The sequence below is a fragment of the Zalophus californianus genome, chromosome 6 (assembly GCF_009762305.2).
Source record: "Zalophus californianus isolate mZalCal1 chromosome 6, mZalCal1.pri.v2, whole genome shotgun sequence".
In the NCBI taxonomy this organism is placed as follows: Eukaryota; Metazoa; Chordata; class Mammalia; order Carnivora; family Otariidae; genus Zalophus; species Zalophus californianus.
The window spans coordinates 28,399,845-28,425,061 of NC_045600.1; the positions used below are offsets into that span (position 1 = coordinate 28,399,845).

The 25,217-nt window shown below is 44.5% G+C and overlaps 1 protein-coding gene and 1 pseudogene across 6 annotated transcripts in view; one reads left to right on the top strand and one right to left on the bottom strand.

Annotated features, from left to right (window-relative positions):
* ZFYVE1 (zinc finger FYVE-type containing 1) overlaps positions 1-25,217 on the top strand; it is a 57,296-nt gene that overhangs the window by 17,295 nt on the left and 14,784 nt on the right. For 3 of the 6 annotated variants that reach the window (XM_027570923.1, XM_027570925.1, XM_027570924.2), the window contains exons 3-4: positions 9,964-10,468; positions 15,210-15,424. In XM_027570923.1, coding sequence (XP_027426724.1) covers positions 9,964-10,468; positions 15,210-15,424 — 720 coding nt within the window. Of the gene's footprint in view, positions 1-9,963; positions 10,469-15,209; positions 15,425-24,158; positions 24,397-25,217 lie in introns of those variants that run through there. The other 3 variants (XM_027570927.1, XM_027570926.1, XM_027570928.1) reach the window with 3 other exon arrangements.
* On the bottom strand, positions 7,062-7,388 carry LOC113909588 (annotated as a pseudogene).

Below are 25,217 nucleotides of genomic sequence, written 5' to 3' on the forward strand. Positions count from 1 at the left end.
AACCACCCTTGCAGCCCAGGAATAAATCCCACTTGGTCGTGGTGAATAATCCTTTTAATGTACTGTTGGATCCTGTTGGCTAGTATTTTGGTGGGAATTTTTGCATCCATGTTCATCAGGGATATTGGTCTGTAATTCTCCTTTTTGGTGGGGTCTGTCTGGTTTTGGGATCAAGGTAATGCTGGCCTCATAGAAGGAGTTTGGAAGTTTTCCTTCCATTTCTGTTTTTTTGAAACAGCTTCAGAAAAATAGGTATTAATTCTTCCCATTACTGACTTTAAATAGTTCTAGCAGTGTTCTTACTTCACCAGGGCCTCGCTGTCGCATCCGTGTAGCGCAGGATGCAGGCCCTGCTCAGTCTCTGCCTCAGATGCCAAAGATTTCCTTGTGAGGCTGTGTCATCTGTTAAGATCTTTGAGATAAAGTATGAGAAGAATATTTTTAGTGAATCTGTGGTATAGTAATAATTCTTGGAATCACGTCACATCATTCTTCCGAAGACTGAATGCCTTCTTATGCATAATGTATTATGTGATCTCATAACTGCTTTTTCTTTAATTGAAAAGATCTATCCTTTTGAGGGAGGGAACAGTAAGTATTGAGTGAGCATCTTGTTCATATCTCTTCTTTTTTTTTTTAAAAGATTTTATTTATTTATTTGACAGAGAGAGAGATAGCGAGAGCAGGAACACAAGCAGGGGGAGTGGGAGAGGGAGAAGCAGGCTTCCCGCCGAGCAGAGAGCCCGATGTGGGACTCGATCCCAGGATCCTGGGATCATGACCTGAGCTGAAGGCAGACGCTTAACGACTGAGCCACCCAGGTGCCCTTTGTTTGTATCTCTAATTCTTTAATGAGAGTGCACTGGAAGCCTTCCCTCGGAAGGGTTTTTACTTGGGATGATGGAATGAAATTCTGTGGTGGCAGTGGTGACTCTGGCCTAGAGGCAAACAGTGTAGCTACAGCCATGATGTTAGCCAGGTCTTCTAGCATTTACTGCCTGATTGCACCGTGCCCAGTGCCCCACGTGCAGTGATCTCGTTTAGTCCTCACAGCAATCCTCAGAAGTAGATTGTGTTATCCCCATTTTACAGGTGAGAAAACTGAGGCCTAGGGAAGTTAAAGGACTTCTTTAAGGTTATTCTAAAAATCAGCAAGTGGTATCGAGGCAGGTTGGTTGAACCCTTCACGGTAAAACTATACTGTTCCCTTCCCCAGAGGGAATATGGCATTTAGATACTCATTTATTTAACAAATGTATGTATATTGATTTCCTGTTACGTGTCAGTCCTTGGGCTAGGGCTGCAGTGGTGAAAACAGAACAGACCCTGGCCAGCACGGAGTATGTTGTAGTTGGGAAGCTCAGAACTAGGAAGGAACGGAAAATGTTAAAAGAGATGGGTGGGAAGGGCGCCTGGGTGGCTCAGTTGGTTAAGCGACTGCCTTCGGCTCAGGTCATGATCCTGGAGTCCCGGGCTCGAGTCCCACATCGGACTCCCTGCTCAGCAGGGAGTCTGCTTCTCCCTCTGACCCTCTTCCCTCTCATGCTCTCTATCTCCCATTCTCTCTCTCTCAAATAAATAAATAAAATCTTAAAAAAAAAAAAAAGAGATGGGTGGGGAACGGAGACTTTGAGCAGGAGAAGGGTTGAGTGAATTGCGCATGGTCTGATCCAGGTAGAGGTGGACCTGAACCTAGCTCTCTTGTCTTCTTCCTGGCTTGGTGCTTTTATTGCTAAGTCTTTTATAGCTGGCCAGATATGGGTATGCCGTGTCACTTAAGAGGGGGCTGTGTCTCCCATCTGGAAGTTCTTTGGAAGAGTCTTCGGATGATGTGGATCTTGAGGATGACTCGGTATTTCCAGTCTGTCCTCAGATTTCAGCTTTGCTTTGGAAAGCTTTTTGTTCAGATACAAAAGGATAGCTGAACAGGGTGAGTTGGGTAAGGTCAAAGAAACTGATCATGGAGCTAAAAATGACTCTCTTTAAAGAATTCATTTTGTGGATCATTTCTACATACAGACACTCTTTCTTGCTGGAGTAGGAGGGGAGCTGCAGGTGAGTCTGAGAGGCTCTGTGTCAGAAGCACCGCTGGTGGTTCTAAGACACGGGAGAATTCCTGACCTCTCAAGTAATGGAACACTTTGGGGACACTGGAGGGGAAGAAAGTGATCTTTGCCCTTACCAAATGTGCTCAGTGTGTTTGTGAAGCTAATCTCATGACTTTAGTGGTCTTAAGAAAACATTTGATTGAGAAACAATTGTGTTTTTGTATGAAATTCTGTGGACACATACATGGATAAACACAAAGTTACACACTCCTTTTAGGATAGAATGAAAGGAAATTTTCTGGACTTGCTGGGGTGGAGAAACAGGTTTGGTAGAACTTTCTGACAGGGTTTTCCTATTGGAATGGAACCACCTTATCGTTTGGGTTGTAAAATTAGACCGGCTACTGATCTGTTTGACATTGTTTTAGTAAAATCTTGTCTGAAAATTAGACCCTGGAGTTTAAACCATTGCCTGGAGTTTTTTCCAACATGATGAAAGTGGCTCTGGATTTTTTTTTTTTTAAGATTTTATTTATTTATTTGACAGAGAGTGAGAGAGCACAAGCAGGGGGAGCAGTAGAAGGACAGGGAGAAGCAGGCTCCCCACTGAGCAGGAATCCCAACGTGGGGCTCGATCCCAGGACCCTGGGATCATGACCTGAGCTGAAGGCAGATGCTTAACCATCTGAGCCACCCATGTGCCCCTGGATTTTTTTTTAAGATTTTATTTATTTATTGGAGAAAGAGAGTGAGAGAGCGTGCATGAGCAGGGGCAAGAGGCAGAGGCAGGGGCAGAGGGAGAAGCAGACTGTCCGCTGAGCAGGGAGCCTGATGCCAGGCTTGATCCCAAGACCCCAGGGTCATGACCTGAGCCGAAGGCAGACACTTAACCAAATGAGCCACCCAGGTACCCCTGTTTTTTTGTTTTTTGTTTTTTGTTTTTTTTAATCAGAGAGAGAGAGAATGGGGGGGAGGAAGGGAGAGAGAGAATCTTAACCAAGTTCCTTTCCCAGCACAGAACCTGACATGAGGCTTGATCTCACGACCCTGAGATCATAACCTGAGCCAAAATTAAGAGTTGGACACTGAACTGACTGAGCCACCCAGGCGCCTAGCTCTGGATTTTTCTAGGAAGAGTTCTCTCACCTTCCACTTCTCCTTTACCTTCCCAGGAGAAGGAAAATGTTACCTAAGTTCTGTAACTGTCTTGGTCTAACATCATCAGCTCAGTGCCAGACACTAGAGGAAGCTCAGTATGTGTCTGTTGATTAAAAGAAGCAATCAAAAAAAATAAATAAATAAAAGAAGCAATCAAGTTCTAGTTTCCTTTTGGGATAGTGGTCCCAGTTCTGGTGAGAGTGAGAATTTGGTTTGGTTTCTTTGGGTTCTGTCTCTTCCTCTGAACCCAGCTAAAAATAGATGAAAGTAAGATAAATCAGAGACCAATATGTAAAAGTAATTAGTAGGAAGTTCCCTTTGGCAATAACTATTGAACTAGGCTAGTTTTAGAATCTTGGTGGGGAGGTATAAAATAATCTTTGGTTCAGAGGTGGGATCTATATAAGCATTGGGTTGTTAGGATGGGTTGGTAGGAGAAACCAAGCTTCTCTTAGCTGAGCAACCAAGCTTTAATTAGCTCTTTCTGTGACTTTGGGGAAGGAGCTGGTTTTTGCCCTCATCCACAGGGAACATCTTCATAAAAATTTAAAGGACTGTATAATTTTAGTTGACACAGATTAGATCCTTTTTGTCTCTAGAGGCCAGAATTGAAAGGACCTCGGTGCTGAGCTACTTTCCTCTGTAGTGTTTTCGGGTGCCTTTGGGATTTCGCTTCCGTGGTCTCTGTACTTTGTTGAACTTTCCTCCTTTCGAGGCTCTTTATTTCAGTTCCTTCCTCATCTCTTGCTTTTCCCTTTGCAGAGAACAAAGCTGTTTTCCCTCAGAACAAAGCTTATGTGGTTATTCTTTCTGGAATGATTCTCTAAGGGCTAAGAAGGAATTTCTTGATGGAGATTGTCATCATTACCATTGCTTGCTTGGGTCAGAGGTTGACTGCTGGACCCCTTTCACTACCATAAAGTGCTCTGAATTCTAACTTGGAACAATGGAGATAGTGAGTACTGTTAATATTTCATTTTAGAAACTCTGCTTGGAACCCAATGCAAAGGGAAAAAGCTTTGTGGGTGAGATAGAGAGGTGTACTGTTTGGTTTCTTAAAAACTGTGGGTGTTAGACGGTCACTTTACTAAGAGTCAGCTGTAAAGCCGGTATTAATACCATGTTGTTTTGATGAGGGGGAGAGGAAAGGAGTTATCAGAGCCACTCAGCGAGTTCTTTCATTTTCAGGTGGAATCAGTTTAGATCTTTGTTTTTTTTTAAAGATTTTATTTAGTTGACAGAGGGACAGTGAGAGAGGGAACACAAGCAGGGGGAGTGGGAGAGGGAGAGCCCGATGTGGGGCTTGATCCCAGGACCCTGGGATCATGACCTGAGCCGAAGGCAGCCGCTTAACGACTGAGCCACCCAGGCACCCCGGAATCAGTTTAGATCTTAGCACATGGCTGATTTAGTCCCTGCATGAGCAACTTCTGGGCCACAAGCGGGTGCAAGCCTGGCCGCTACTGCGGTGCCCCCGGATGCGTTTGCAATGGGCTGGTCTTCAAGTAAGAATGGGTCCTATTTAGTGAGTGCTTCCCGTGCACCGGGCAATGCGCTGTGCCCTTTACCTGCTTTATCTCCGTTAGCCTCTCAGGATCCCGAGGGATTGCGGACTCTTACTGCCTCATTCCCCTGACGCGTCAGTAGTGAAGTCACTTCTCCAAGGCCAGCAGGGGCAAAGCCAGGAGTGGAATTTGGGTGTTTCTTACTTGTCTGACGTCCAAGAGATGGCCTAATGAGCTCAGGGAGAGCAGAAGGTGGAAGTTGGAGAGGGCAGGCTTTCCGAGAAGCATTTCAGACATGTAGAGCTGGGTTCGGGAATGGAGCAGAGTGGGGTCATTGATTGCAAACTGGCAGAACCAGTAGAGCTGGAGCCTTGTTCCCTTCTGGCTCCTTCCTTCCCTCATCAAAGGGAATCTTCTTATCTTTTCTTTACCTACCCCCCCTTCCCCCCCCGAATCAGTCTCGCTACTGCCTAGGCTGCTCTCTGCTTTCTGGCTCAGCGGAAAAGGCCCACAGATTAGGATGAGCTGAGTAGTGTAACAGAGAGCAAAATAATGTAAAAGGCAGAAGAAGGAAAAATGAAGTACAGCGCCAGTTTAACAAGCATTTTCTCCGTTTATCTCTTTACTTGACTAGCAATCACCACCCAGTCAGGGGAGGCAGCGTTGGCTCTGTCCTTATTTTACATGTGAAAACCAATACAGTCGGTGCATGTTGTGCATGTTAAATGGTTATCCAAGGCTTGTCAGAATCTGTGGCGTAGGCCTGACACGTGAGCAGGTATGTTTAACCTGCCCCAGGACACTGGGTGCCAAAATACGCCCCCCCCCCCCGCCCCCGCCGTGTGCTGACAGAGAGTGTTTTATTTTCATCCCATATGAGTTGTTTCTTTTTCTTTTTTTCTTTTTTCAAGATTTTTTTTTTTTTTTAAAGATTTATTTATTTATTTGAGAGAGTGAGAATGAGAGAGAGAGTACGTGAGAGGGGTGAGGGCCAGAGGGAGAAGCAGGCTCCTCGCCGAGCAGGGAGCCCGATGTGGGACTCGATCCCGGGACTCCAGGATCATGACCTGAGCCGAAGGCAGTTGCTTAACCAACTGAGCCACCCAGGCGCCCTTTTTTCAAGATTTTATTTATTTATTTGACAGAGAGATAGTGAGAGAGGGAACACAAGCGGGGGGGGGGGGAGGGAGAGGGAGAAGCGATGCGGGGCTCGATCCCAGGACCCTGGGCTCATGACCTGAGCCGAAGGCAGACGCTTAGTGACTGAGCTACCCAGGCGCCTCCCAAATGAGTTGTTTCTTGATATATGTTCTGTGCATCGTGTGGTGGGTACTTCATAGGGATCCTGAGACAGTTAATCGTGTACCGAAAGGCCCCCACGTGTCCCTTTTCCAGGCGCCCGCTCTTACGTAGCCCCGAGAGCAGCGACCTGATCAAACTCCTTGCCAGTAGAGCTTTAGGGCGCTTTTGTTCTCTTTCTCTTGCAGCTAGCCTAGGCCGTTTGGGACCAGTGAGTTAACACCAGTCCCAAATGGGCTGTTCTGTGTAACTTCTTGTTCCTCTCAGTTGTCTGGGACAGTGAGCCCATCACCGGGTTTATCGAATGCTGCTGTGTGTGAGGCCCTGTGGAGGATAGAGGGTGGAGAAAAGTGATTATGGTACCTAGCAACATGCAGGGCATTCATTCATTTATTCATTCAATAACTAGATATTGAGCTTTTCCTATGTTCAGGTTGTGTCCCAGATACTTGGGATGAAAAGATTAGATAGACATGGTTCTGCCCTCGTGGATCTAGCAAAGGCAGTGTCATTGTAGTGGGCATTTAAATTATTAGCATTGTCATTAACATTAATGCATTAATAATGCAACAATAGTGATGTTATTAATAGGATCGTGAGTAGTCTACTATCTTGATGAGCTTATGGGAAATGAGGGTATTATCATACTCATGGTCTGTCTACATTTCTCTTAACTGCTCATTATCAAACCAGCAGACTGTTGAGAATCAGGAAGGTATGTTTTCTCTTGTGGCTGGAGGATACTAAGTGTAAAGGTTTATCACTCCTTGCTGGAGTAGAACATTGCCTGTATGGATTAGGAGCTTTGGCTCTGAGGTTCTGTATTCTGAGATTTGGGGCCCTGAGCATCTTCCTGGGGGTCCAGTCTGGGATCTCACTGGCACCAGGTCTCTTTCCTCCTGCTGACTTTTTAAAGAATTACAGCATTCTTTAACTGTAAACAGAGGAATTATGGATGGATGAAGTTTGACCAATACATTTTTTAGTATAATCTCCATTTTATTTTTTTTCCAGAGAACAGTTTTTCTTTAGTTCTTAAGGACTTAGCTCCTTACATGGGCTTCAGTGGAGGTCGTAGGGCAGCATCTGTCTGCAGGTCTAAATCGGGGTGGGGATGTTTGGTCCTGCAATGCTTCACGAGAGTGATTCCTGACTATCTTGCTGTGGATGTATGTTTCACATACAGCTTGGGCAGCACATAGGCATCGAAGACACTTGCTTTGGAAATGTCCCTGACGGCGGTGGCCTCTACTATGTTCCAAATAACGAACTTCTTAGTGGCCTTGGGTAAGCAACAGGCACAGTTGGTGCGGCAAATAGGCTGCATGTGGCCTTGGCCCTTTTTGGCATGACCATTATTCCTTTTCTTCTTGGTCATCTTAGAAGTGAGGACCCAAGAGAGCCATTTTTTTTGAAGATTTTATTTATTCTGAGAGAGAGAGGGTGCACGCAAGTGGGGGAGGGGTAGAGGCCGAGGGAGAAAATCTCAACCAGACTCCATGCTGAGCGCAGAGCCTGATGCAGGGCTCGATCTCAAGACCCTGAGATCATGACCCTAGCCCAGATCAAGTCGGATGCTTAACTGACTGAGCCACCCGGGTGCCCCCCACCTTTTAATAACCGCTTCATTGAGATGTAATTCATATACCATATATTTCACCCTTTTTTTTTTTAAGATTTTATTTATTAATTTGACAGAGAGAGAGCGAAAGAGGGAACACAAGCAGGGGGAGTGGGAGAGGGAGAAGCAGGCTTCCTATTGAGCAGGGAGCCCGATGTGGGGCTTGAACCCAGGACCCTGGGATCGTGACCCGAGCTGAAGGCAGATGCTTAACGAATGAGCCACCCAGGCGCCCCTATTTCACCCCTTTAAGAGTGGATAATTCAGTGGTTTTAGTATATTCTAAAGTTGTGCAGCCCTTAGCACTAATTCCAGGACATTTTTATCAACCCAGATAGACACCCTATACCCATAAGCAGTCACTCCCTAGTCCCTCCTTCCCCCAGGCATTGATAGTTCCTAATATACTTTCTGTCACTGTGAATCTGCCTGTCATGGATATTTCATATAAATGGGATCCTAGAATATGTAGTATTTTGTGTCTGGCTCCTTTCACTTAGCATGATGTGTTCAAGGTTCCTCCATGTTGTAGCAAGCCTCAGTACTTCATTGCTTTTTATGGTTGAATAATACTCCACTGTATGGATACACCACATTTTGTTTATCCATTCATCAATTAATGGACATGTGGGTGTTTCCACCTTTTGGCTATCATGGATATTGCTGCCATGAACATTTGTAGTCACATTTTGTGTGGACATGTTTTCAGTTCTCTTGGATACATACCTGGGAGTGGAATTACTGAGATACACGCTAACTCTCTAACTTTTTGAGAAACTGCCATACTGTTTTCCAGAGTGACTGTACCGTTTCACATTCTCAGCAGGGCATGAGCATTGCAGTTTCTCCATACTCTCATTAACACTTGTTATCTTTTTTTAATTTTTAATTTTTATTATTTATTTATTTTTAAAGATTTTATTTTATTTTAAAGATTTTATTTACTTGAAAGAGTGGGCAAGAGCAGGGTGAAGGGCAGAGGGAGAAGCAGACTCCCTGCTGAGGAGCCCGATGTGGTACTCGATCCCGGGACTCCAGGATCATGACCCGAGCCAAAGGCAGACGCTTAACTGAAGGCAGATGCTTAACCAGCTGAGCCACCCAGGCGCCCTAAAGACTTTATTTTATTTATTAGAGACAGAGAGCTCACGTGTGAACATGAGCATGAGGGGTGGGGGGAGTGGCGGAGGGGGAGGGAGAAGCAGACTCCCCGCTGAGCAGGGAGCCCCATGTGGGGCTCAATCCCAGGGATGACCTGAGCCAAAGGCAGATGCTTAACTGACTGAACTACCCAGGGGCCCCAATTTATTTAATTTTTTTTAAAGCTTATTTAAGTAATCTCCACATCCAGTTCAGGGCTCCAATCCACAACCCTGAGATCAAGAGTCACGTGCTTCACCAACTGAGCCAACCAGCGGTGCTGGTTGGTGCCCCCAATAGTTATGTGAAGATTTTTGTTGTTGTTGTTACTATCTTTTTGATCATAGCCATTCTAGTGGGTGTGAAGTGAGACCTCAGTGTGGTTTTAATTCACATTTCCTTAATGACTGGTGGTGGTGAGTGTTTTTTCGTGTGCTTATTGGCCATTTTTAAATCTTTGGGAAAATGTCTATTCAAATTTTTTTGGCTTAATTAAGTTTTTTTTCTTGTTAAAGGAATTCTTTTTTTTTTTTAAAGATTTTATTTATTTATTTGACAGAGAGAGAGATAGCTAGAGAGGGAACACAACCAGGGGGAATGAGAGAGGGAGAAGCAGGCTTCTTGCCGAGCAGGGAGCCCAACGCAGGACTTGATCCCAGGACCCTGGGATCATGACCTGAGCTGAAGGCAGATGCTTAACTGACTGAGCCACCCAGGTGCTCCACTCCTGTGTCATCTTTTAAGAGTTTTATAGTTGTAGCTCTTTCATGAGCACTAAATTGTACTACTAAATCTTTGAAAGTTCCTCTTAGCTGTTTGCTGGGAGTTAGGCTAGGTGGGAGCCTATCATCCTGGAGTTTCTTTTCTTTTCTTCTTTTTTAAAGATTTTATTTAATTCACAGAGAGAGAGAGACACACATGAGAGGGAACACAAGCAAGGGGAGCGGGAGAGGGAGCCGGCTGAGCAGGGAGCCCAGTGCGGGGCTCAATCCCAGGACCCCGAGATCATGACCCGAGCCGAAGGCAGTCGCTTAACCAACTGAGCCACCCAGGCGCCCCATGGAGCTTCTTTTCTTTGCCACCTTGACCGTTCAATCAAGGACCTTGACCTTGGGAAGCAGTTGTTGTTCTTGCAAGTTTTCTAACTATTATGCAGTTTGTATTTCTTTCTTTCTTTCTTTTTTTTTTGAAGGTAACGAATGAAGAGGACTTTATTAGGAAATTGGACTGTAAACCTGATCAGCATTTGAAGGTGGTTTCCATTTTTGGAAATACTGGTGATGGAAAGTCTCATACTCTCAACCACACTTTCTTTTATGGCCGTGAAGTCTTTAAAACTTCCCCTGCCCAGGAGTCTTGCACCGTGGGGGTATGGGCGGCATATGACCCAGTCCACAAAGTAGCAGTGATAGACACAGAAGGGCTCTTGGGGGCGACGGTGAATCTCAGCCAGAGAACACGACTGCTGCTTAAGGTCCTGGCCATCTCAGACCTCGTCATCTATCGAACTCATGCAGACCGGCTGCATAATGACCTCTTCAAGTTCCTTGGGGACGCCTCAGAAGCTTATCTGAAGCACTTCACCAAGGAACTCAAGGCTACCACTGCCCGCTGTGGCCTGGATGTCCCTTTGTCCACCCTGGGCCCTGCTGTTATCATTTTCCATGAGACTGTGCACACTCAGCTGCTGGGCTCTGGTGAGTAGACAGAGGACTGTGTCACAGATTCACCTTTCTGGGTACAAGGAGGCAGCCATTGGGCTTCTGTAGTAACTTGGTGGAGGGCGATTGCCCAGCAAAATTTCTGCCTGGGCAAGACCTAAGGGAGTGTTTGAAGAGGCGTGGATTGAGCAACAATGTCAGAATCCTGTCAGGATGAGGGTTGAGGATTACCGATTGGCTTAGGCAATAGAGAGAGCCTTGGTGATCCAGATAAGACTTGTTTCTCAGGGGTGATGGGCGTGAAAGCCTGATCAGGGTAGGTTCAAGAGAGAATAGGAGGAGGAGAATTAAGGTTGTGTGTATATTCCACTCTTTCAAAGAGTTCTGTTATAAAGGGAAGCAGACAAATGAAATGATAGCTAGAGGCTGATGTGGGATTTCAAGGCGTTTTCCCTCCTTTAAATTGAAGCTGGGAGGTAATGCAGATATTTGTGTACTGGTGCAAATGCTTTACTAGGAAGGGACCAATGCAGATGGAAGCAAGCAGAACAGTTGGAGTGAGGCCCATGTGGGTGGGTTGGCCTTAGAAGCATGGACAGTCCCTCCGTTAGCACAGGAGAGAAGGCAGAGTATATGGACATGGTTGCAGGTAATTGGTAGATGTGGTATGTGTGTGGGGCTTGTCTTACTGGTTCTGCTTCCTTAGAGAAGTAGGAAGCAAAATCATGACCTGAGGGTAAGGGAGCAGTGCAGCAACAGTAATTGGACACAGGTGGGGACAGTAATGTTAGCCCCAACTCACTTATACCATTTACCTGTTCATTCAGTCAACGTAGTTTCTTTCTTTCTTTCTTTCTTTTTTTTTTTTAAGAGAGCGGTGGGACGGACAGAGGGAGAGAGAGAGAATCTGAAGCAGGTGCCATACCCAGTGTGGAGCCCGACACGGGCCTCCATCTCACAACCCTGAGGTCATGACCTGAGCCAAAATCAAGAGTCGGATGCTTAACCGACTGAGCCACAGGCGTCCCATCAGTTAACAAAGTTTCTTTTCTTTTTTTTTTTTTTAAGATTTTATTTATTTGAGAGAGTGAGCGAGAGAGAGAGCATGAGCAGAGGGAGGAGGAGAGGGAGAGGGAGAAGCAGACCTCCTGCTAAGCAGGGAGCCTGATGTGGGGCTTGATCCCAGGACACTGGGATCATGACCTGAGCCGAAGGCAGACACTTAACTGACTGAGCCACGCAGGCGCCCAGTCAGCCAGATTTCTCAAGTGGCACAATGCCATGTGCTGAGCACTGGGGCGCAGAGCTGAGAAAAGCAGTTGTCACCCTCGAATACCTCCCTGTCCAGTTGGGGAGCCCACACGTGTTCTCTTCTATAGTGGATGTGGGTCCTGGAGCTGCGGGAGTGTGGTAGAGGGACACGTTACACTTCCTGAGGGGGTCTGGGAAAGAGGAGAGGAGGTGGGGCTTGAACCTAGACACGTGGCTTGCTAGGGCAGGAGAGGAAGGATGCTCTGGAACGTGCAAACCCTTGGTGGCTTGAAGGGGCAGCTTGTGTCCCGGAACCCGCAGGGTTCATGCAGGTAGTTCTGCCAAGCCTCCTGAGCCCCCTCTAGCCCCTCCGTGCGTGCTCCACGCAGCAGCCAGGTACTCTTTCCTAAGCTTTATTTATGCTTTAGATCATGCCGTACTCCTGCTTACAAGCTGTCAGTGGCTTTTCCTACAAACTCATGACGGTGTCCTTACTCTGAGTCCTGTCTGTGTCTCTGAACTCCTTCTCTGGTTATCCCGTTCCTCCCCTCCCGCTGCCCCCACATGCCCCCACCGCACATGGGTGTGCACACAGCACCTCTGTGTACGCTCCGTCCGGTAGCCACACCAGCCTTTTCTGTGTTTCCACCTTTGCATATGCTGCTCTGTCGGCCTGGAGCACTGTTCCCTCCGCAGGCCGTACTTCAGACTCAGCTCAGCTCTCACCCCTTTGGAGCCTTGGGTCACCATCCCCTGTAGAGTGGTCCTTCCTGCCCCCGAGTTTGCACGCTTACTGCATCTCTCTGTTCTTTGCATCAGGACCCTTGTCACTATCTGAGATCCTCCTGTGTGTTTGCTTACTTGTTTTTGTTTCTCTCCCGTTACAACAGAAACTCCATGAAGGCAGGAACCTTGCCTGTCTTACTCACTGCTGTGTCTAAAGAGCCTGGATGAGTGCTTGACGCTCAGTGTTGTTGAATGAATAAATGAAGAGGTTCTCACTGTGTCTGAAGCACAGATTGTATGGGAGGGAATGGTGGAGATACTTGGGGGTCAGATCATGGGCTGCCTTGACTCCGTTCTCAAATAGGACAGGAGCCCCTGAAGGATTTTAAGCAGGGAGTTACAGGATCAGATCTGTATTTTACAAAGATCGCACGGCAGCCTGTTGCAGGATGAACTGTAGAGGCATGGCTAGAGGCGGGGAGACCAGCCAGGACATTGCCATGGTGCTAGATGAGGGGTGATAGGGGCCAAGCCTGGGCAGTGGCATAGGAGGGAAGTGGACAGACTGGGGCTATATTAAAGAGTTAGAATCAGAAGGACCAGAGTCTAGCGGGAGAATGAGAAATCTAAATGTTCCAGCAGACACTCCTGAGCAGGTGACTCTGAGGTAAGGAGAGAAAGTTGGAAATACTGACTTGAGGATGCTTCCCGTGATCTACATTTTTTTGTTTTTGTCAAGATTTTATTTATTTATTTGAGAGAGAGCTCATGCGCGCTAGAGCACAAGCAGGCGGAGGGGCAGAGGGAGAGGGAGAAGCAGATTTCTTGCTGAGCAGGGACCCCAATGTGGGATTCGATCTCAAGACCCTGGGATCATGACCTGAGCCAAAGGCAGACGCTTAACCAATTGAGCCACCCAGGGGCCGACCCCCCCACCCCGTGATCCACATTTTTATGCCACTTTGGATTTTTACAACCTTCGTAAGGGGAAGGTTTAATTTCTAGTTCAGGATTTTGAAATAACCAGCCCTTCACAAATAACTTTTTTTTTTTTTTTTGCTTTGTACCGTACCATGTTAGGTGGCGCTTAAAAAAATAAACGCTAACTTACTGTATCCTTGTTATTCGGCCCACTCAATAGCAGCCCCATTTTACAGATGAAGCTGAACTCAGAGAGCTTGAGTTATGTAACCAAGAGTTTTCCAGCTAGTAAGTTGCAAAACTGGGGTTCAAAATAAGGTTTCCTACCTCCTAAATCCGGAGCTCTTTGTGGAATACTGTTGCTGCTTCTTGAAATTTGGAGATGGAACCAAGGCAGCCAGAGTTTACACAGGGTAAAGGAGAGGTGCCAGAATTGTGGGCAAATTGATAATTAGAGTTTTGTGTCTCATACTTTCTGATTTTATTTTGTTTTATTTTGATTTCTTTTTTAGAGAGAGAGAGTGAGTGAACAGTGGGGAGGGGCAGAGGGAGAGGAAGAGAGAGCATCTTAAGCAGGCTCCATGCCAGTCAGCGGGGCTCAGTGCTCGATCTCATGACCCTGAGCTCATGACCTGAGCTGAAATCAAGAGTCGGACATTCAACCGACTGAACCATCTGGGTGTCCCATTTTCTGAGTTTATTTGATCCTGTTCGTTTTCTGGACTAAGGATTCTAGGTGGGAGTTAGAAGGCAAATGAATTCTCTCTTTTACAAATGAGGAGAACCCAGCTCCCATAATCATTTGGGAGCAGAGATTGTATGTCCAGAGACAATCTGTGAGATGATGTTGGGACGGGGGGAGGGGGGCCAAGCCGGTACCTGGGTGGCTTTGGGAGGAGTCACTCCTTGATGGTTGACCCTGGGATACCCTGGGACCCAAAATTATTGCCACAGGAAAAATTCAGGGAGAGATGGATTTAGGGATGAACTACAGAATTTTGACTACTACTTTTTGATGACTGTACTTTTAAATTTGAGTAAGGCTGTATCTCCAGTATTAATTGGAGTGATTTTGTTGTTGTTATTAAAATATTAAAGGAAATTAAGAAGTCCTTCTAACATTTATCTCCAGGATATTTATTGAATTCATTTGTATTATGACTCCACAAATTTCTGGATAAATATTCGTGAAACTACCCTCAGATATGTTGTCAGTTTGTCTGTAGCTTCACCAGCATAAGACCAGCATGTTCAAAGTAGCCGTTTATTTTAAATGTGCATTTGTAGGTGACTGGTTAAATATGTCCGTAGGATGGTGGACTATGTAGCTATTAAAAAAAAAAAGAAACTTCTCAGAGCATCATGAAAAGAGTAGGTACTTACAGTATGTAATTAAGTGATACAAGCAAGTTGCATGTATGTGTTGGTATGTGTGTAGGAAAAAGAAGTCTGAATGGGCAAACAAGCACTGAATTGTAGTCTCCTCTGGGAAGTAGGAGGGGGCAGAGGAAATCTGTTTCTTTCATGCTTTGACCTGTTTGGATTTTTTTACAATGAGCACATTAAAAAAGACTTTCCCTTGAAGTATGTACATACAGAGAGTGCACATCCTATCACAAATGTATTAATATGATGAATTTCACAGTCTGGATGTACCCGTGAAATCAGTAGCAGAAAATGACATGAAATGCCAGCACCCTCTTCGTGGGGAAGCCCTGCTCATGCTGCCTTCTAGTTAACGGTAACCTGAATCCTAACAGCGTAGATTAGTTCTGCCTGTTTATGTACTTTAGAGAGTCAGATTGTATATTTTATTGGCAAGACAGATCTTTTTTTTTTAAAGGAAGGTTATTGTTTACGTATCTGTTTCCTTGTCCAGATCACCCCTCAGAGGTGCCTGAAAAGCTCATCCAGGACCGGTTCCGGAAGCTGGGCCGCTTCCCTGAAGCCTTCAGTTCCATTCACTACAAGGGAACGAGGACTTACAACCCTCCCACCGACTTTTCTGGGCTGCGGCGGGCTTTGGAGCAGCAGCTAGAGAATAATACCACCCGTTCTCCCCGGCACCCGGGGGTCATCTTCAAAGCCCTGAAGGTCAGTTGGCTTCTGCCCTGAGTGCTTCTCGTTGGGGTACCAGTGGGTGGTGAGAACACTCAGCTCCCCTTTTGTTGGTGCTGGGGATTGGAAACTGAGGCTGGAAAGTGAGGTTGTCAGGAAAAAAGCACAAGAGTGGAGTTCTCACCTGCCGAGTGAGAGCTCATTCTGCTAAGAGCACGAGCACAGAGGGATCTTGGGTTATAGTTAAAAAGTGACAGGTCCCCATATCGGAGAAAAACCAGGCTTTCAGACAATAGGAAACAGCATTCATTTCCCGTGGTATGGCCCTCCCTGGTGAGTTGACCTTGTATTGAGGCTCAGTTATCTGAACAGGATTCACCTTTTTTTTTTTTTAACCTATATTTATTCAAGAGGGCCACTTTTTGTTATCACTATAAATGGAAAACCAGTACCACAGGTAGAAATTTCCCAAGACAAAAAACAAACACAGACACACGATAACAAAAATTGCTGTTTATTATATACCAGTGTTCAGGGGACTCTGTATGAATTCGTTCATTTAATCCTCCTTACACCACCAGTGGGCTTGGTTGGCTCAGTCGGTAGAGCATGCAGCTGTTGATCTCGGGGTTGTAGGTTCAAGCCCCATATTGGGTGTAGAAATGACTTAAAAATAAAATCTTTTTTTTTTTTTTGGTGTTACTTATTTATTTGACACAGAGAGACATAGCGAGAGAGGGAACACAAGCGGGGGGAGTGGGAGAGGGAGAAGCAGGCTTCCCGCTGAGCAGGGAGCCCGACACTGGGTTCGATCCCAGGACCCTGGGACCGTGACCTGAGCCGAAGGCAGACGCTCAATGACTGAGCCACACAGGTGCCCTTAAAAATAAAATCTTAAAAAAAAAAAAAAAAAATCCTTACACCAGCTTCATGTGTTAAGTACTGTTACCCATCCTCATTTTGCAGATGAGGAAACTGAGACACAGGGAAGTAAAGTGATTTGTTACACACAGTTACTAAGTAGCAGCTCTGGCTGGTTTACTCTAGAGCTCCTTACAACCAGGAAGAATCTCCTGCCTCTCAACAAATATAATAACATATTATTTCCTCTCTAGGGACTGTCATTCATGGAAGGTTCTGAGACTGGGGCTTGTTTTTTTCTTTAAAAGGGGGATTAGCAAGTGTTCAGGAGATGATAAAGATAATGCTGTTACCTGAGACTTTCTCTTTTAACAGAATCTGAAATTTTGAAAATGAATTTAAACAGGAGTAATTTCTTCTGTGGAACTTGATGCTGTTTACTGTATCACCTACAATCCTGTCCCGTGCCCCTAAAATTCATCTTGTAAACACCAGTGATGTGAGGCCTATCTTTTGGGAAACATCTCTAAGCATTGTATCTTTGTCCTTTACAATCAGGCGAGTTGTTTTTCTTGTGTATCTCAGCAGTACTGTCAATGTATTGTTTTGATGATACAGTAAAATCCTGTTATAAAGTACCCTGCTTCTAAGGATTTTGTTTCCCCATCCTTTTTTTTTTTTAAAGATTTTTTTTTTTTTTTAATTTGACAGGGAGTTAGCGAGAGCAGGAACACAAGCGAGGGAGCGGGAGAGGGAGAAGCAGGCTTCCTGCCGAGCAGGGAGCCCGATGCGGGGCTTGATCCCAGGACCCTGGGACCATGACCCGAGCCGAAGGCAGATGCCTAACGACTGAGCCACCCAGACGCCCCTTGTTTCCCCACCCTGATGGTTGGTGCTTCTGTCTTTGTAACAGAGACCCTGCCATCTGGGTGAGCTGCAAGCCCACCAACCACAGCAGATGCTGTATAACCTGTCTGGGGCCCTCAAGGGTTAAACTATTGCTCCTTCGTTATCAGATCGCATCTTAGGCCTCACAAGTATCTGGGTAGGTGGGATCACTGTGCTAGGTAGTATCACTTCACTCCAGTAGCAGTATGGCTACTCTGCCATTCCTACATCATTGTGGCATCAACAGGCAAGAAATCACTAAAACAGTGGTAGTGGTGGTGGTGGGGCAGAGAATGGGATAATCGAAAAGTATGACCTAAAAAGTATTTTCCATTATTGAAAATTGCCATTTTAGAATTGACTAGGTAGTCTCAGTGAAATCTTGATGTCTTATCACAGTGCATTGATCAAAGCATTCCCTGGGCCCAGTAAAAGCTGGGAAAAGACTTCCCAAAAGGAATGTCAAAGTTGTTGATACCATTGTGGGAATAAGAATTCTAAGTTTAGGACAGTTTGTTCAGTGATCCGTTTATATTGTGTTTGTCTAAATTCATATCCTCTGGCTTATGTTAGGAATACATGTTAAGCGTAGAAAACATTGGATACTATAGTGGAGTTACAGCAATGAAAACAAGAACCAACTACAATCCCTCCACCTGGGGATAGCCATTGGTAGCATTTTAATATGTGCTCTTATAGTGTGTATTCTGTGTGTTAAAAAATATATACATAGAGCTTGTTATCACATTATAGATGTAAACTTGTAATCCTTTCCCCCTTAAACTTCATAAACATTTTACTGTATTATGTTTTTAGCGTGAGAGTGAGCGGGGGAGGGGCAGAAGGAGAGAGAGAGAGAGGGAGAGAGGGGATCTTAAGCAAGCTCCACACCCGATGCAGCCCAGTGCAGTACTCTTGTCTCACTACCATGAGATCATGGTCTGAGCTGATATCAAGTGTCAGACACTTAACTGACTGAGCCACCCAGGGACCGCAACATTTTACTATATTATTATATGGTTTTTATAACTGCACAATATTTCTTTGTCTCAACATACCAAAATAACAGTTGTTGGATAAGAGATTATAAGTAAAATTTCTCTATTAAAAATAATACCATGGGGGTGCCTGGGTGGCTCAGTTGGTTAAGCGACTGCCTTCGGCTCAGGTCATGGTCGTGGAGTCCCGGGATCGAGTCCCACATCGGGCTCCCTGCTCAGCAGGGAGTCTGCTTCTCCCTCTGACCCTCTTCCCTCTCGTGCTCTCTATCTCTCATTCTCTCTCTCTCAAATAAATAAATAAAATCTTTAAAAAAAAAATACCACGGGGCACCTGGGTGGCTGAGTCGTTAAGTGTCTGCCTTTGGCTCAGGTCATGATCCCAGGGTCCTGGGATCGAGCCCCGCATTGGGCTCCCTGCTCGGCGGAAAGTCTGCTTCTCCCTCTCCCACTCCCCCCTGCTTGTGTGCCCTCTCTTCGCTCTCTCTCTCTCTCTGTCAAATAAATAAAATCTTAAAAAAAAAAAAAAACCACAACTAAATATCATAAAAGCTCTTTCTGTATTTGGAATTATTTTTCTAGGTTATATTCTCTTGAAGTAGATTGTGTCAAAAGTGTGTGTGTGTGTATAAATATAAATATATATGTGCATATATAAAAATATACTCATACACAGTGAATATCACATTTCTGTCATTTCATATAACTGGACATGGAATCCTATTTAAGTACTTTTGCTTATTTGGTGTCTTTTTTTCTGTTTTGCCCATTTTTAGTATTTCAGGGATTTTACTTCAACAGTCTCTGATCTTTACTATGTACATATTTACTTTAGCATTCTTTATATACAGCTTCCTTTTTACAGTTTACTTCGTGCACAGCTCTGTGTTACCATGCCTGCAGGCGCAGGACAGAGGAGCAGGAAGGGAGCAGGGCCTTTGGGGCAGTGCTGGGTGGGTGGGATCTGGAGAGAGGCTGGGAAATGTTGGCAGAATCGGAGCTAGGGATGTGAGGATGCCCTGAGGACTAGGGGATAGAGACTGGGGCTGGGAGGGATAGGAAGGAAGCAGTAGGAGCCAGGTGAGGCAGGCTCTGGCATACACAGGAACAGACTTCGGGCATATGCGGATTTGCTCAGTCCACTGAGGTTTTTAAAAGGTTTGTAGTGGGATACAATGTAGACAGTTTGTGAATCTGGGTAAATTGCGGATCAGAGTTCCTTGTACCATTCTTGCGACTCTTCTACATGTTTGAAATTATATCAAAAGGAAAAGTTTCTTTTTTTAATTTATTTGAGAGAGAGCACAGGCAGGGGGAGCAGCAGAGGGAGAGGGAGCAGGGACCCGAAGTGGGGCTTGATCCCAGGACCCCGGGAGACGCTTAACGACTGAGCCCCCCAGGCGCCCCTCAAAATGAAAAGTTACCCTTTAAGCAAAGTTTGTAGTTTTTGCATTGTGGTTGCTTTAGGCCGGATGTTTGTGTCCTCCCAAAATTCATATGTTGAAACCCTAATGCCCAATGGGATGATATCTGTGGGCCTTTGGGAGGTGATTGGGTCATGAGGATGGAGCCCTCACGAATGAGATTAATGCCCTTGGAAAGAAGCCCCAGAGAGCTCCCTTGCCCCATCTACCAAGCAGGATACAGTACAGAGCCACCATCTGTGAACCAGGGAGGCAGGTCCTCACCAGAACCTGACCTTGCTGGCATCCAGATCTTGGGCTTCCAGCTTCCAGATTTGTGAGAAATACATTTCTGTTGTTTAGAAGCTATCCGGTCTGTGGTATTTTGTTTTAGCAGCCTCAACGGAGTAAAGACAATGGTTAAAAGCTTGGGGTCTGGAGTTAGACAGACTTGTGTTGGAATCCCAGTTCTTACCAGCGGCTTGGTCTTGGTAACTTAATTTATTTGTTCGTTGGTTCATTCATTCAACAAATAAAAGAGTGCATCCATGTGTCAGGTAGAGTTTGAGGTGCTGGAAGTACAGTGGAGAACAAGATAGACAATAACCTTTGTCCTCCTAGTACTTCTTCAAACCGTTTTCCTCATCTGTAAAATAGAAATAATAAAAGAATGTTCCTAATGAAGTTGAGCTGAGGATCAAATAGAACAGCACACTCGAAGAAACAAAGTACGTGGTATATAGTAAATGTTCAGTACATGTTGTTAGTGTGGAGAATATTAAGGAAAAAACTGAAAAATGATTGTATTTGAATAATTCATGAAATACTTTTAATTAGATTTGAGGTTAAGGTCTACTTAGATGTACTGGCGTATGTCCTTGAAATGGCTTAAGTGGAGGATTACACTCAGGTATTGCAGACATCCTCAAGAGAGGCTTAGGCCATACCATGGTATACGAAGGGCTGTGAATCTGATCAGTATAAATTTTAATGATGAGGTCAATGGCTGGGTTCTAGAGTTCCTTAGGTTTTCTCTAAGCTAACCCAGCTTAATGTTTAAATTAGACTGTCAGGGACACTGAGTGCTGTAAGCAGTAATTAGCGCTCAGGGATTTTACCCTCAGGGGACTTGGATGTCCTACTCCAGGCCAGTTTGTTAGGCAATTTTGAGAAAAATAGTTACACTATGCTTATGAGGTGGTATGAGTCAGGAAGTTTTCTGTAAATACACTGAGCCTGGTCAGCTGGAGTTGTAATGATTCGTGGTAACTGGTGTCTGAAGAGTTTCACCTGGACCCTATATTTAGTTCTGTTCTCTGGGGTAGCGACTGGGATGCAGGACCTGCTGCTTCTGTCCGTGGGAAGGAGTTACCGGTTTCAAAACTCACGTGTTTTTGGCTCTCCCCAGGGAATTGTGGGGTGCTTGCAACTTACTGAAATCCTTGAAAAATTTGATTTTATCTTTTTTGGTTTTGTTTTGCTTTTAATCTCTTCTTTAAATTAGAAGTTTGTTAATTTTCCGATTATCGTTCTAATAGAAAGCTACTTGTGAGGTGTGCATTAGGCAAATTTTGACCCACTAGAGTTTTTATTTTTATTTTTTTTTAAGATTTTATTTATTTATTTGAGAGAGAGAATGGGATAGAGAGAGAGCATGAGAGGGGGGAGGGTCCGAGGGAGAAGCAGACTCCCTGCTGAGCAGGGAGTCTGATGCGGGACTCGATCCCCGGACTCCAGGATCGTGACCTGAGCCGAAGGCAGTCACTTAACCAACTGAGCCACTCAGGCGCCCCCACTAGAGTTTTTATAGCTGTTAAGACACACTAACTGAAGTTTTCATAGTTCATAGCAATGTGTAATAGAATGGCTGTCTTTTCTTCATTGATTTTATTTGGCTTTACGTTGTATTTATTTCTACAAGGAACTTTGAATTCTTTTTGGAACAGAAGAGTGGGGATTGGAGTAAACAGATAAATTATCAGTGTCAGACTAATTTGTTTGGCTTCCTGCTTCCAGTTTTTTCTTTCTGGTATTTTTAGCCTTGTCCAATTCCTCACTAACTCACTGAGTAAAACCACTTTGTGAAGGCCAGGGCTGTGTTCTAATATGATAAATGTAATTTTTTTTTCAATATGATTTTCTCTTTATTTTAGGTAAAACATACAGGAATATGGTCAGGAAAAAGTACATAAGCTTTTGGGAAAATGGAGAGACACATCACCTAAGAGGTGATCAAAACCGTGATGCACAAATGAAGAAATCTCAACTCTCTAGTAATCAAAGAAATGCAAATGAAAACCACAACATTAGGAGGGCAGACAGTGATAAGTCTGGCAATAAAATTTTAAAAAGGATGTGAAGCGATGTAAACTCTTACAGACTGCCAGTTGAAGTTCAAATCAGTACAACCACTTTGAAATGCCATTCAGAAATATCTAGTGGAGGTGAAGATATTCCTAATATATATTCTAGCCATATCATTTCTAGGGATTTGCCTTAGAGAAACTCTTCCACCGGAAAACAGGGAGACCTTTATGAGGATATGAATAGCAGCTTTCTTTGTAATGGCAAAATAATGCAAATTAAGTATGTAAAAAATGGATAAATGGTGTTAAGTGATTCTTTGCTACTTAATTTTATTTTTATTTTAATTTTTAAAAAAGATTTTGTATATTTATTTGACAGAGCGAGCGTACAATCAGGGGGAGCAGGAGAGGGAGAAGCAGGCTCCCCACTGAGCAGGGAGGCTCTGTCCCAGGACCCTGAGGTCATGACCTGAGTCGAAGGCAGATGCTTAACCGACTGAGCCACCCAGGCGCCCCCTGCTACTAAAGAGAGAATTGGGGTCTTAGTGTATGTATGTGCAGTTACATACTTTGCTTTTCTCATGGAACATTGAAGCCTAGTATTTGTTCCCCACACCATTAAATATTATGAAAATATGTCTTTAAAGTAGCTGTATGCTTTTTATATGGATGGATCATTTTTTACATTTAATTTTGCCCTTGTTTTTAGTAGTGGTTTTCATTTTTTCCTGCTTATAGTTTCCATGTATTTAAAGGAATGGTCCACATTCTGCCTATTTCCTTAGGATCAGTTACAGCTCCTAGTACTATTTTGGACTGATGTTGGAGTGCTTACTGTACACCGTGTACTATGCACTGCGCATGGAGTGAAATCACTTCATGCTCATGCCAGCTTGATGAGGTAAAGACGTGGAGGCACAGAGAAGTTAATTAATTTGCCTAATATGACTCACGTAGTAAGTGGTGGAGAATTTGAACCAGCTAGTCTGGCAACAAGTTTATGCTTTTAACCCAGTGCTATATATTTCTTCTCAGTGTTATTCTACTTCTAAGAAGGTCACTGGGTGCAGCCATCTTTAAAGGTTCCCGAAACATATTGCCAGTTGCCTCTTGAAAGGATATTCCCATAAATTGTATTTGTTTGGTTATTTTAATGTTTAAAAAGTCATTCTTTAATTTCTAAAAGCAATATGTGTTCATGATAAACAATTCAAATAGTACAGAAATGTGTAAGGTTCAAGTTAAGGTCCCTCCCCACCCCCATCATAACCATTGTTAATACTTGTATATGCTTCTAGAAATTTTTAATCCTACATAAGTGCATACATATGTATGTGATGTATATATTTTTCTCCCTAAATGGGGTCATATGATTCCTACTGTTCTACAACTTGCTTTTTTTCACTTAATTATGCATCTTGGTCATCTTTCTATAGTAGTACATAAAACATACCGTATTCTTGGGGCACCTGGGTGGCGCAGTCAGTTGAGTGTCTGCTTTCCGCTCAGGTAATCTCAGGGTTCTGGGATCGAGCCCCACATCGGGCTCTCTGCTCAGCGGGGAGCCTGCTTCTCCCTCTCTCTCTGCCTCTGTTCTCTCTCTCTCTCTCTCAAATAAATAAAATCTTAAAAAAAATACCTTCTTAATGCCATTAGTATACATTAAAAAAGTTATTAGCTGTATCTTACTTATGAGGTTCCACCTGATTCATATAGCACTGTTGGATTCAGAGGGAGCCCAAGTGCTACTTTTCATGTTCATTATTGAATAGGAAATGTGTTGATGAGGAGGGAAGACTTTGCAGAATGTATGCAAGAGAGAGGTCTGCAGGCCTCTTCTCTAGTGGCCTGCTCAGTTGTTTCCTGGTGTATCATGCTGACCTGATCATTCTTTTGCCAGTTGGCCACGGTGTGGTCCAGGCTCCAATCCCTCTTTTCTAGCAGGATTATTTCCCACTTCTTGACCACTCAGTGCTTTGCTCAGGTTCCATGGGAGCAATAGCTCAGAAAACTACCAGTAGAGTGTACCCTCACTGAGCAGGTAAATCTGTTTAAAGAGCTGCTCAGGTTTCTATTGAATAAGGGAATTGAATATTGAATTAACTGTTGTCTGTATTTATAGTTCTGAATATGTGAGAGAACCATTTTATAGTTGAATTTGTATAGGTTTTATATTCTACCTTTTAGTCTCTGATCTCTAAATGTAGAAACTCTGACTTTCCAGTTCTGTCACTTCAGGAAGTATCTATTTATAAAGTTATTATATTTTGTGGGGAGAGGTGGCATCAGTGATTACATAAGAGTCTCCATTTTGAATCAGAAAATTCCCTGCTGGCCCTTGATGACTGGGACTAAACCTTACAGGTTCAATAGAAAGGGCCATACTGTTGCCAAGGTGACTAAAGTTCAAGATCATCTGGTCTCCAGGCAACCTTTTCTAGAGTTGCTTCAAATGCTTTCCCTAGCTTTCTCCAGAGAGGTCTCCCTGCCTTCCTCTAACAGCCTGGGGCCTCAGGAGGAGGAGAGCCCAAGAAAACCTGGGATGATGTGAGGTTTGGAATTTTTTTTTTCTTAAAGATTTTATTTTTAAGTAATCTCTACACCTAACATTGGGCTCGAACCCATACCCCGAGATCAAGAGTCCGTGCTTTACCGACTGAGCCAGCCAGGCGCCCCTGAGGTTTTGGAATTTTTGAAAGACAAAGTATGTGGCTTAGGTGGCAGTGTCTACATTGGAAAGGAACAATCAGGCTATAGAAGAAGGAGGGTAGTTTCTCTTTACCCTTGTATCTAAAACACGCTAACATCAGAATTTTTTTTGTAAACAGTTCTGTTACATTCCCCTACTCTTGATTGATGTGAGTCCTCCTGAAGCTTGTTAGGGTCTGATTCATGACCAGCTGCCAGCTCTTCATTGACTTGTGAGGGAGGTGAGATGCTTATTGTGTACATACCCAGTGGGTGAGAGGTCAGGTGACCAGTGTCTGAGTGAGGAGGCTGGTTAGCCGGGGAGTTCTTCTCTTTCTGATGTCATAAGAGATTATGGCTGCCCTGGGCAGCACAAGCCAGCAGTTAATTTCTCTAGGGCAGGTGACAGTGGAGGTTCTGTGGGCACATGCTCCATGGAAATCAGCCTGCAGATTGTTCCATGCCAAGCTTTGAGATCCTTGCTGCCATTTTTCTTTTTTTTTTTTTAAAGATTTTATTTATTTATTTGAGAGAGAGCATGAGAGATAGAGAGCACGAGAGGGAAGAGGGTCAGAGGGAGAAGCAGACTCCCTGCTGAGCAGGGAGCCCGATGTGGGACTCGATCCTGGGACTCCAGGATCTATGACCTGAGCCGAAGGCAGTCGCTTAACCAACTGAGCCACTC